Source organism: Lemur catta, chromosome 12 (genome assembly GCF_020740605.2).
Source record: "Lemur catta isolate mLemCat1 chromosome 12, mLemCat1.pri, whole genome shotgun sequence".
Lineage (NCBI taxonomy): Eukaryota > Metazoa > Chordata > Mammalia > Primates > Lemuridae > Lemur > Lemur catta.
The window spans coordinates 52,022,898-52,037,161 of record NC_059139.1 but is presented as its reverse complement, the minus strand read 5'-3'; the positions used below and the strand labels follow the sequence as shown (position 1 = coordinate 52,037,161).

Below are 14,264 nucleotides of genomic sequence, written 5' to 3'. Positions count from 1 at the left end.
TCACTTGGTTTTCTGGACACTGTGAACTACTTAATTGAACAAGTTTACCTTTGTGAAAACCTCTGAACCAGATCTGTGGCTTATCCACAGCAGTGCTGGTCATTGTGGGATATTTTAAGCCCTCATCTTCATTTTGACTTATACTATTTTGAATTTTCTGCAAGCTGCCTCATTCCTTTCTGGAAGATGGCAGGATAAATGTGAATGAATGAGCAAGCAAATAAAAATGTATACACATACTTCTATAGCACTGCATGACCATACTAAATTGTAATGACTTGTTTTTTCATCTCCCTTACTGGACTTGAGTTCCTTGAGGACAGGCAATTGTCTTACTCAACTTTGTATTCATAATGCCTAGCATAAAACTTTGGTACACTAAGGTTTTAATAAAAGTATGTTTTCAGCACAACAGAGTTTCGATCTTATTAATGGGAAATGCTAACATCTAATACCACTATAGTTTGTACTGACAACACAGAAATGTAATGGCCATCTTATCATGTATCCTCATTGCTGTGCCACACACTACAAGTTAAGATGACTTCTCAAATCAGATCCTTCCACCTGAGTATCAAGGTTTCTTAGGAGCACCACCATTCTATCACCCAGGCTTGGTGCCTTACTCTTTGCCTCTATTTCTTCATCTTTCTTCATCCATTGTAGTTGCCAAGGCCTGTCCATTGTAGCCCTACAAACTTTCTCCTCTGTCCCTTGTTCTATTTCCATCATTCTATTAATACTTAAGATGCCCAGGATCTCCCTGAGAACAATGCATCACATCATCCCTTTGTAGAGACTGTCTTTCACAGTGTTGCCAGATGAATATTCTTGAAACATAAATTGTAGCTCTGATCACATCACTTCCCTGCTAACAAGTCTTCAAGGACTCCCCACTACTCACAGAATGTTTCCACTTGCCTGACCCTGACTTCAGAGTTAATTCATTCAATAGCCCTGTTCTGAAGTATCTATTATGCATGTACAAAGCAAAGTTCTAGGGTAAGGGAGAGGAAGAGAAAAGTACAAAATATGAAACATCTTACAGGAATTGAAAACACAATAGTAGAGCAGACATCCACACTAATAACTATAAAATGAAAATTGGTAAGAGCTGAAAAGAAAAACATGTATGATTAGAGGGATTAATTCTGGCTTGAGAATCAAAGAAGGCTTTAAGGAGGAAGAGGTATCTGAGCTAGATCTTCAACAATAGATAGGATTTTAGCTGGAAAAAAAAGAGGAGGGGTATTTCTGACACAGGAAATAGTATCAACTGAAAAAGACAAATGGTAAAGTACTATATAATAACTTCCTGCCATTCAGAAAGAATGGTTTGGCTGACAGGTAAGTGAGGGAAGTAATAAAAGACAAGATTAAAATGGTTGAAGGTCATCTGCTGTGTCTTGACTGCCATGCTCAGAGATCTGTATTTGCCACAAGGAGGGCAATTAGAGGCTTATGCGCAGGAGAATGACCTAATCATAGCTGGGTTCTAAGAGGCAATTCACAGGACATGAAAACTTACTGAAGAGGGGAGAAAATGAAGGCTGGGAGGGAAGCAAAAGAGTTCCTGCAATAATATGCAAGAAGTAATGGGGGCCAGAATTAGAGCTGATGCAGTGAGAAATGAACGATGACTGGCCAGAGGGGGTGATTAATAATACCTGCTAGTGACACTGTAACTAGATTCTCACACATATTTCATCCATTTCTTCCTTGCTTGATAGATTAGCTTCTAGGTCCAGTACGTATGTGGAGCTCTGGGGCCACCATCAGCCAGCTCAGTTAGGCTGCCGTGTGTGGTGCCTACAGCTTCTGGGTGCATCACTGCCCAGCCAAGTGTGCCTCATCCCCAGGCTCCACTCTTCGCAAGGCAACTGCTGAGATGGAACACACCATATCTCCTTTCCATGTTTTCATCAGTCAGAACTCTAAGTGTGTATATTCCGTGGTTCCTGGACCCCACTTCAAGTCCATATTGCTTTACACTTCTTAGGCTTTATCCAACTCTCCATCTCCCCTCCTCCTAAACCCAGACATTAGCACCTTGGAATAGTTCCCAAATAACCAGAAAACTCCCCAATGTCCTCAACTCCTTCTCCTCAAGGACATTCCTTCCATTTCCTCTCCAGACTCTGCCTTGCAGCCCTCTCCAGAAATGGCTATTCACTTTCTTTCTTACATCCTGTGATAGCTCAACGGCTCTTCTGCTCACCACTCTCACTTCCAGGCTCCACTTTCTTGTAATAAAAATAATTCCTTTGAGCTTGTGCCATTGACCATAACATCTTCCCTCCTTCCACGTTGTCAGCAACTCAAGTTCAGATTGGTCCCCCTCATTCATGTTTGGCTTATATAGTCTTCTCCATAATAAGGGCCCTGCCATCATTTTGGGGGATCTCAAGGTCCATGTGCTAAACCAACCCACACCATTTGGATCAGTCCTCGATGTCCTTTTGCCAATTTCCTTCTCCTCTACTCTACCCCAGCCATCCAACAGCAGGGTCACATCTTGGACCTTATCATAGACCTAAAATGTCATCCATTCAGACAACCTCCTGTCCTCCTAGCTCATGCAATACTTCCACTATAACTATTCTTCAGTTCTTTCAGCTACCTGCCATTCCACTTTCCCCTGTTCTTTTAGCCCTCTCCTTTCTTTAAGTCCTGTGGTTCATCATGTAAGCCAACTGTCTATTTCAGACCTGCACACAAACCACTGTAGGAAGCCACCCATCAGGCAGGGTGGTTCCACCAAAAACTCACTACCCTCAGTGAGCCCCAGAACTGCTCGTCAATACTACTATGTTTCTTTGGTATCCTCCTGCCCTGTACAACAACTCTTCCCCACTCCACTGAACTATCCTCTACTTGCTAGCAGTTGAGAAAATAAAAGCCACCAAATATGTACTCCCTCATCTTACCAAATATACAAATTTACCCACATCTCACCTGTACCTTCTCTTATTTTACAATAAGAAAGATGTCCCTCACTATGACTATTACCTTCACCTTTGTTTGGGTCCTAACCTTAGGAATCTTACATCAGGAGTTTTTGAACTATTCTGACTATATATGTACATGTGAGTATATAAAACAAAAACTAGTTTCACAGAAGATGGGTTTCACCATGAATGGGATGGGTTACTACATGTAACATACTGATATTTTTTCTTCGACTCCATTAAAAGAAAAGCTTGTTTGGGTCAACTGTTGCATCCTGATACACTATGATGTGAAACAAAAAGTACCATCTAGGAGGTATTCTTGCTAAAAAAAAAAAAAAAAAATTCTAAACCTCTATCTAATTAAGCCTCTAGAGCTGATTTTCATCTTTAGAAAACATATGGAATAGAGGAACAAGTTTTTTAACATCACAAGAAGTAAACAGACAAATTTAGCACTTGGGACATTCATTAGGACAACTGATCCAGTTTCTGTAACAAGTCAGTGGAATAAAGAAAAAAAGAGATGGAAAGAAAGATGACTGTTACAGATGAAAAGATATTTCCTAGATATGACATTCAAATATTACATGCAGACCTAGCTTTGATCCCAATTCAAACAAGTCGACCATAAAAAACTATTTTTGAAACAATGAGGGAAATATGATTATGAACTGGGTATTATGATTATTGTTTAATTTCAATATATTTAGGGGGTATAAACTGAATTCCATTACACGTATATTAACACATGGTATAGTGGTAAAGTTGGGGCTTTTAGTGTACTCATCACCCAAATAGCATACCTGTACTCAACAAGTAATTTTTCATCCCTTACCCGCTCCCACCCTTCTCCCTTTCAAGTCCCCAGTGTCCATTATACCACTTAGTTCCCACTTACAAGTGAGAACATGTGGCATTTATTTTTCTTGAACTGGGTATTAGATGATGCCAAGAATTATCTAATTTTGTTAGGTGTGATAATGCATTGAGGTTATGTATAAAAATGTTCCACCTTTTTCAGTATGTAGTGGTGAATTGACATGCTGTCTAGTATTTAGTTTAAGACTTCACCAAAGGGGGAAAAATGAGAAATTTTAATAATTGTTGAATCTGGATAATGAGGACATAGGGTTTCATTATATTATTTTCTCTACTTCAGTATATGATTAAAATTTTTCATAATAAAAATTTTCCTCCAAAATGCTAATTGCAACTCAATGCATTGATTTCATATCCACAGTTTGAAAAACAATGCTTTATCCTACACAAGGATCTTATCTCTTTCTCAAATGGCTGTCATGAACTTTAAAACAAACAAAAAACCTTTACATTATGAAAACTTCCAAACATATACAACCAAGAAAAATAGCACAATAAAACCCCAATGTAGCCAACATTTGACTCCAAAAAAGATCAATTCATAGCCAATCTCATCTCATCTCTATCCTATCAACTTCCCCTATCTTGATTATTTTCATGTAAATCCCAGATAAGCAGATATTTAAAATGTACATACTTTAGTATGTATCACTAAAAGTAAGGATTTTTCTATTATATCATAACCACTGTATTATTTTTATCTCACTTTTTAAATTTACAGTTTAAATGTTTCACTAATGTTTAAAAGAAGGTTTATGTATTTGAATCAGGATTAAGATCTATATATGTTAGAACCAGGAGACAGGCTCTTTAACTCTCTTTTAATCTACAGGTTCTCTTTCCTCCTCCCCCACTTCTTTCCCCCATAGCCTAGATTTTGCAGACAGTATCCCCCTGGTAGTATTTAACATGTTCCTCTGTCCTTTTTTCTTTGTTGTAAACTGGTAGATAGATCTAGAGGCCTGAACAGATTCAGGTTTGATATTTTTGGCCAGATGATGACACAGACTGTGCTATAAATTTTTACCTAATGTCTGGTTGTTTCACCTTTGGCAATGTTAGCAGCCATTTCTGATTATTATTTAGATCTACTATTACATTAGGGCTTGCAAGAAGGCTGACTGATACTCTAATTGTTATCACTCCTGCTTTATCAGCTGGAACATTTCTGTAAAGAGACACTTCACCTCATCATCTATTTGAAAAGGTAGGATAGCTGCTTGAATCTTTCTCTTTATTTTCCTGTTTTCATCCTCCAAAGTGACTAATGATTTATGTATCATTATGACTCATTCTGATGTCCTCCAAAGGTGATCAATGCATTTTTTGTTTTTTTTAGAATCATAAATTCTTGTATATAACACATCCCATTGGATTTCCCACTGAAACATGTTCAAGTCTACCATTCAAAAACAAGAACAAGTAAGTCCTTTATTGGATCTCTCACTTCTTCCCAGCCAATCTTCCCCAGTGTCACTATACTAACCCCTCTACTTTCTGACCTCTAACTCACTCTACAACCCTCTAACTGGAGTGTGACCCCACCACTCCTCCAAAGCAGCTCTTGCTAAGGTCACTAGTGACATTCATTTTGCTAAGAAGAAAGGTGACTTGAGGTTTCACCACACCTAACCTTTTGGCACTGTTGACCACTTCTTTCCTTCTTGAAGCACTCCTTCTCCTCACTCCCATGACACTGTAATGTCCTAGTTCTTCTCCTGCTTCTCTGGTTCCTCCTCCTCTGTTGGTTTTCAAATTTATCTTCTTAGCTAAGTGTCAGCAGTTTTAAGACTTAGTCTCAGAACATTACTGTTCTTCACTATACTCTCTGTCAAGATGACTTCATTCACACCCAGGATTTCAATTATCAACTTACACAAAGATGTCTCACAACAAATTTATATCTTTACCTTTGCTCTCTCCCTCTGAACTCTAAACTTTATATCCAAAGGCCCACATGACAGCTCTCCTTGTAAGTCTCAGAGTAATTCTACTTATTCTGTACAAAAATAAAGTCAGAATCTATGACAAAAAAATCACCCTCTCCTAGTAAGTGCCAGCATTTACCACCCAGATGCACAAACCACTGCCATCTCTGACAATTCCATTTATCTCAGCCACCATACTCCCATCTATCACCAAGTTCTGTTGATTTATTTCCCAGTACCTTTCAAATATGACTTCACACTTAAATTTGCACTACAAACCTAGTCCAAGCTACAGATCTTCTCACCAAGACCACTGTAAGAGCCTACTGATTGGGCTACTCTGATCTACTCGATTCTTTCTCCAGACATTCTCTACATTGCAGCTAGTGCAGACACAATCATGCCCAGCCCTGCTTAAAAGTCTTCAGTAGTTTCCCATGGCTCCTAGGTGAACTCCTAACATGGCCTGTGCTCTGTGTAACTTGATCCAATCTATTATTGAGCTTCATCTAGAATCTTTCTCTCCTAGAGAGGTATCTTTCACTCCCTTGCCTATGTTTTTTATACTATAAGGACCTTTGTACATGCTGCTCTTTGAAACCCTCTTCCTTCTTTGATCGGTTAACTTATCCTTCAGATAGGCACTCAAAAGTCACTTGCTAAGGGAAGCCTTGCCCTGACCTTCCTGACCAGATCATTTCCCAGGACCACAGGCTATGGCGGTATCTTCCATGTAGCCTTTGTAGACTTGTCACAGCTGCAATTTTAGATTTCTTTATATGATTATTTGGTTAATGCTGATTTTATCCACTAGGTAAGTTTCATGAAAATAAACTGTGGTGGCTTTGCATGGCCAGCACTATCATATGTTACTCAGTACATGTTGGATGAATAAATGAAAATGAATAGAAAAATATCCAAATTTCTTAAAATTAGTGTGGGTTAGATGGCTTAGACTTGTACTCTTTAAATGTACTTTACATAAAGTACTCTATATACAGGGCACAGAACAGTGCCTGTAAATAAGAATGTTATTACACTAACAGATAAGCTGCTGTTATTACTGATTTTACTGCTTAAGACAGAAACTGTTTTCTAGTTACCTCTGAATGCATTCCCAACTACCATGCTTAACGTTATTATAAGAGCTGAACAAAATCACATTCTTATTTTCAATTTCCCTTGCAATTGCAAGGCCATGAGACACAGTTCTCATCAGTGAAATATAAGTGAAATTTTCCTGGGAGGCTTCTGAAAAGCTGTTGGTTTTTTGAAAATAAAAAGAGAAAGTTGTGGCAGTTCCTTCTTTTTTCTTCATGTGAATAGGAACATGATCCCTGGAGTTGCAGCAGCTGTCTTGAGACTACGAGGGAAAGGCCAAAAAAATCGCAGAGCCACTGAAACACCAGAAGCATCTGTCTCCCTTAAGCCTTCTTATTATATGAGCAAAATAACTTGCACTTTCTTTTATATTACATGTACTAACCCCTAATATGCTGCTTGATAACAAGATTCTCTTCCAGACAAATCACCTTATGTTGACCAATATGTTTTTTCTTTTTTTTTTTTTTGAGACAGAGTCTCGCTCTGTTGCCCGGGCTAGAGTGAGTACCGTGGCATCAGCCTAGCTCACAGCAACCTCAAACTCCTGGGCTTAAGGGATCCTACTGCCTCAGCCTCCCAAGTAGCTGGGACTACAGGCATGCGCCACCATGCCCGGCTAATTTTTTTCTATATATATTTTTAGTTGGTCAGATAATTTGTTTCTATTTTTAGTAGAGACGGGGTCTCGCTCTTGCTCAGGCTGGTCTCGAACTCCTGACCTCGAGTGATCCACCCGCCTCGGCCTCCCAGAGTGCTAGGATTACAGGCGTGAGCCACTGCGCCTGGCCTGTTTTTTCTTTCTCTTCTTTTTCTTCATTAAATTTCTGTTACTCTCCCTAATGTTATAACCAAAATAAAATACCTAGTATATTTTTCTTATAAGATAGAAAATTAATCACAATTTTAAAAATTAAAGGAATATTCTTTAAATTTCTTACACTGAGTTAATTTACAAGTATATGGAGATCAGAATAACATCCGTTTGGTGACATGACAAACACAATTTAGGTTGCTTTGTTCACTCTCAGATGAAAAATGAAACTTTCAAGTATTTTAGTGTTTACTCAAGAATATTAATATTAGTATGTGATATATTCTAATGTGATTCCACAGTCAAATATTATATAAATATGTAGCTGGACACTCAGACACCTTAGACACAGAGCTTGACTATACATACACAGATGATACTTACTAAATGTACATGTAAGAAATATAATACTTTAAAAGAAGTGATAAATCCCAAGGTGTCAAATAGACTGAACTATGAATTCTCCTTAGCAAGACCAGTATATTTCACTCCGAATATGGCATGAAATTTAGATTTATATATTGAGGGTAAGACCTAATCAGTTGCATGTAATGTTCTCTGAGTAGAAAGGGATATAAACTAGATTATCTTGGTCCAGTGCCTTTTTCAGTCTGTCCTCAGTTCTCTACCTATCAAATGGGGAGAGTAGAGAGTTTTCAGTCTGTGCTCTACAGAGCCTAACAGCCAAGTCTCCAAGCCTTCCACCCTTGGAAGGCAGAGCAGATCTGCTTTTATCTGTTTAAATGTTGATTTTCTACATAAGATGTTGCTTAATGTAAGAAGTCAGTAAGTAAAAATAATTTGAAAACCACTGGACAAAATGAATTTCTAAGTCTCCTCTAGTATTAATATTCATGGTGAAATGATTTCTTTAAGCACCTAAATGCTAAACATTTTAAGAGCAAATCTATTCATCTAAATATGTACATAAAAAGAATTATGTCATAATGTGGGCTTGACTTATTTTCAGAAATATATTCAGAAAGAATGAATGTTTTTACCTTGTGAAAATGCCATCCACAATCCCAATTGTCGCTTCCTCTGCAGGAACGTAGGAGCCAATCTGAGCCATGATAGTAATCAACGCAACTTGTTTTATGTAGGAGCTCTTTCCACCCATGTTTGGGCCAGTAATTATCATTACTCTCTCTGAGTTCTCCTAGAAAATAAAAAAGGAATTTCACTTATTATGCCACAAGGGTTTTTATGTAATATCTACAATTTATCCCATAAATGAAAATTCATTAGGCACAACATTGCTTTGTGGCACATTTAAATATGTCACCAATAAATATCACATAAGCATATTTCTTCATGTGAATAGGAACATGATCCCTGGAGTTGCAGCAGCTGTCTTGAGACTATGAGGGAAAGGCCAAAAAAATTGCAGAGCCACTGAAACACCAGAAGCATCTGTCTCCTTTAAGCCTTCTTATTAAATGAGCAAAATAACTTGCATTTTCTTTCATATTACATGTACTAACCCCTGATAAGAAATATCACATAACGATATCTCTTTATTTTCAACTTGAACTGTGCCATTGCAGAAAAGTGAATTCTTAGCAGTACTCACAGCTATTTCTGGGTATTAAAAAGGAAATAAGAAGTAATCTGAACTGGATAAGTACTATGGCTTTCTCATCAAACATTCTTTAATCTATCAATGTGGGTACTTCTCATATTGCTTATATTTAAAGTCTATCAATTTCCATTTGTCCATATTAAAACATATATATTGCCCAAGGCCCTATTTTGGGTTGGTAGCACATGAATTTTTCAGTTATAGGTAGATGACAATAGTAGATTTATAGAGAGAGAGATTTATAACACCAAATTCTAGATATTGGTTTTATTGGCATTTAATTATTCACTGGCATTTCACCAGAGCAAACGAAGGAGGCAGAAGAACTGTAACTCTTACAATGATCTAATTTTCTCGAACGACCCTGTATTGATCAATTATAGTATTTGCAATATATAGACCCCCCTTATAAGGGAAATGGTCCAACTGCAGCCCTCTGCAGAGGAGTTGGCCCAGGGTATCTATGCTCTGTGAACCTACCACCTTGGCAGTATCTGCACCTAGTCAAGAGTAGCCAATCCATAATTGGCCGATATGCCTAGCATGAAAGCTCTTCTCAAACTAGGCCAATCAAATAATCTCTTGGGAGTTAATTGGCAAGGTTCAATCAGTTGGTAACTGGAGGAAAGGCTGAAAAGAATCATAGAATAAGGCCACAAGGCACTGGGGACCATGAACAAGAAGTTATGAGGAGACAAAAGGTATGAAGAAAAGTTATATGGAGCCGAGGTAAAGAGGATAGCTAGTAATGAAGGGAAGAGAAGATAACAGAAGAGCCAAAGGAGGTAGGAAACTTCACGTAAACAACAGGAATCAAAGTAAAGCCCTATGAAGTCCTACTAATGGGAGGAAAAAAAAAAAAAAAAAGAAAACCTGCCCTATCCCTAAAGCTGTTTCATAACCTAATTAACCACACATTTCCAATTTCCCTAATGCCAAACTGTGCTAGAGAGTCTATTCTTCTTGTGTGATTCCTTTCTCTTATGGCTCCAGGCGGCTTTATAACAGACTTAATGAATCTCCATTACTTGAAGGAACTTGAGTGAATCTGTGTTTTTTGGGACAGAAAGAACCCAGAAAGACGTTTGGTACAAGTAGAATGATGAAACTGATGATAAAAACAAAATGAATTCTACAGAGATTAAAAAAGAATAAGCCTATTATAAAACAACCAAATATTTCTAAAATTTAAATAAAATGAACAAATCTTTTTAAAAAATTGCAAAAATGACACAAGAAATAGAAAATCTAATAATACCAAATCTATTAAGAAAATTAAACCTGTAATTAAAAGCCCTTCCACAAGACAAACTCTAAATCCAAATAACACCCCCACTGAATTCTTACAAACATTTAAGAAATAGCACCAGTATTACAAAAATTCTTCTATAGAACAGAATAAGAACTCTTCCCAAATCATGTCAGAAGAAAAAGTACAAACCAATTTCACGCATAAATGCACATGCAAAATTCCTTAATATTAATAAATCAATCCAAGGCTATATAAACCATTTAGAGCTTTTGAGGAATACAAAGTTGGTTTAATATTCAAAAGTCAATGTATTCACCACATTAATAGAATAAAGAAATCATATGATTATCTCCAATGACACAGAGAAAACTTTTGATAAAATTCAGCATTCATTCATGAAAAAAAGGACAGGAAAAGGAAATAAAAGGTATGAGGATTGGAAAGCAAATAATGAAACAGTCATTATTCCTCTATGTCATGACTGCATTCCCAGAAAATCTAAAGAAATCTACAAAAATTATTAGAATCAATAAATAAATTTAGTAAGATCTTTAGATATAAGTTCAGTATTCAAAAATCAACTTTTTCCTTGCATTTTAGCAACAAGTGCAGGCTATCTGAAATGCTTGGGACCAGAAATCTTTCAGATTTTGCATTTTTTTCAGATTTTGGAATATTTGCATTTTATGCTTACTGGTTCATCATCCCTAATCCAAAAATCAGAAATTTGAAATGCTCCAAAATCTGAAGCTTTTTGAGCACCAATGTGATGCTCAAAGGAAATGCTCACTGGAGCATTCTAGATTTCAAATTTTCAGATTAGAGATGCTCAACCTGTAATTGAAAATAAAAACTTTTTAATGATATAATTTACCATAGTATAGTATCAAAAGAAATCAAATACCTAGGAATAATCTTACAAAATGAGCAAGACTTCTACACAGAAAACTACAAAACATTATTGAAGGAAATTAAAGAAGACCTAATTAAATGAAAGAATGTACCATGTTCATGAACTGGAAGGCTCAATATTGTACTGCTATAATAATTACATTAATAGTAGTGTGATTTGGCACAAGGATATAAACACACACACACATACATACATACACACACCAGTGGAACAGAACAGAGTCCAGAAACAGATTGACATGTATGCAGTTCATTTACGACAAAGGTGACGCTGCAGTGCAATAGACTTTGCACTATAGTGTCTATACTATGTTCAACATAGCTTGTTGACAAAGATATGGAGAGCAATTCGGAAATGCCTAGTAAAGGTAAAGATTCTATATATTGGTCTATAGGACACAGCAATTCCTCTTTTAAGTATGTACCCTAGAAAAATACACAAGAGGCTGGGCATGGTGGCTCACGCCTGTAATCCTCACAGTCTGGGAGGCCAAGGCAGGAGGATCGCTCCAGGTCAGGAGTTTGAGACCAGCCTGAGCAAGAGCAAGACCTCATCTCTACTAAAAAATAGAAAGAAATTAACCGGAGAACTAAAAATATATAGAAAAAATTAACCGGGCATGGTGGCGCATGCCTGTAGTCCCAGCTACTTGGGAGGCTGAGGCAGTAGGATTGCTTAAGCCCAGGAGTTTGAGGTTGCTGTGAGCTAAGCTGAGACCACGGCACTCCAGCCCTGGGCAACAGAGTGGGACTGTCTCAAAAAAAAAAACAAAAAAAACAAAAAAACAACAATCTAATTGTCTAACATTAGGATCAAGTGACCCTCTGTCTCAGCCTACTTGTACACTTACTAAAACAATTATTTACAATGAAGAACACAAGATGGGCTCAGTGAGACATTTATGTACATTTAAAAAATACAAAAAACAATTACATATTGTTAATAGATACATACATATATGTCAAATAAAATAAAAACCATGTGTAAGAATAATAAATAACATCAGGATAATGGTTACCACATAGGGTAGGAGGTGAAGAGGGAGGAAAAGGAATAACAGGTAATTACTATGACCTTAGCTGTATTAGTAATATTTTATTTACTTAAAATAAAACTTAGGGCTGGGTGTGGTAGCTCACACCTGTAATACCAATGCTTTGGGAGGCCAAGGTAAGAGGATTGCTTGAGGCCAGGAGCTTCAGACCAACTGTGTAACACAATGAGAACCCATCTCTACAAAAAATTTAAAAATCAGCTGGGTGTGGTAGTGCGTGTCTGTAGTCTTAGCTACTGGAGAGGCTGAGGCAGAGGATCACTTGAGCCCAGGTGTTTGAGGCAGCTGCAGTGAGCTATGATTGCACCACTGCACTCAAGCCTGGGTGACAGAGCGAGACCTTGTCTCCAAAAAAAAGAAAAAAGAAAGAAAGAAAAAGAAAAAGAAACAAAACAAATATTACAAAATGTCAACCTCTATGACATCTGTGTGACAGATAAATGAGTATCTGTTATACTGTCTTTTTCATTGGTTTGAAATACTAAAAATCAAATCGTCTTAAGATTTAATTATTTCATGGATCATCATCATGAATAATCAAATAACTCTTTACAAACACATTTGTGCAATTTAGGAAAAATTCATGTAACTTCCAAGTGACATTTTGTTATCTGGACTTACAGAATGTGACATACAAATAAAGCAATAGAGAAAAGTACAAAATGGAAAGTGAAAGAATATAATGCCAGAGAGAATACCACACAGAAGGGTTACACATATCAGGGCTGAGGCTCCCTGAACCGTGATGGTATTGTTAAAGGAGCTGTCTCAAATGAATTACCAACGTCTGTGAGAGTCTTTCCTACATTTTCTTCTAGAATTCTAATCGTTTCCCATTTAAGGTTTAAATCTGTTATCCACCGTGATTTGATTTTTGTGAGAGGTGAAATCTGTGGGTCCTGTTTCAGTCTTCTACATGTGGCTATCCAGTTTTCCCAGCACCATTTATTGAATAGGGACTCTTGTCCCCAGAGTATGTTTTTGTCTATTTTGTCAAAGATTAGATGATTATATGAGGATGGTTTTATATTTGGGTTTTCTGTTCTGTTCCACTGGTCTGTGTCCCTGCCCTTGTGCCAATACCAAGCAGTTTTAAGCACCACAGCTTTGTAGTATAGTTTGAAGTCTGGCAAATCAATACCTCCCATTTTGTTTTTATTGCTTAAGATTGCTTTTGCTATACGGGGTCTTCTCTGTTTCCATACAAAGTGTATAATTATTTTTTCTAAATCTGTGAAAAATGATGTTGGTAATTTAATAGGAATTGCATTGAATCTATAGATTACTTTGGGTAGTATAGACATTTTAATGATGTTAATTCTTCCAATCCATGAGCATGGTATGGATTTCCTACATGACGAGCGCATTGCGCACCCTCTGGGGAATGGTCATGCTTGAGGGTGCAGACCCGGGGAGGTGGGGGGGGAGGGGATCGAGGTATGAATACATGGCGAGTACCAGGCGCACTGTCTGGAGAGTGGGAGCGGACGCGCTTGGGACTCTGACTCGGGGGGATGGGCGGGACAGGGACAATGTATATGACCTGAACTTATGTACCCCCATGATGAGCTGAAATAAAAAAAAAAAAAAAAAAAAATGAATTACCAAACTCAGTGAGACATGAGGATGATCGATGGAAATACAGAAACAGAAATTTTTTTAAATTAGTAATTTAGGAAAGCTATGAGGAAAAATGTATAATCTTTTATATTGTAGAAACCTTAATCCTTTCAATGCTTTGAAATATAAGAGTATTTATACTTATTGTTCAATTTAGCTTTTTCATCCAA

The 14,264-nt window shown here is 37.2% G+C and overlaps 1 protein-coding gene across 2 annotated transcripts in view; it reads right to left on the bottom strand.

Annotated features, from left to right (window-relative positions):
• Positions 1-14,264, bottom strand: part of MSH3 (mutS homolog 3) — a 186,608-nt gene that overhangs the window by 30,086 nt on the left and 142,258 nt on the right. For both annotated transcript variants that reach the window (XM_045566469.1, XM_045566470.1), the window contains one exon: positions 8,675-8,832. In XM_045566469.1, the coding sequence (XP_045422425.1) occupies positions 8,675-8,832 (158 nt within the window). The remainder of the gene's footprint in view (positions 1-8,674; positions 8,833-14,264) is intronic.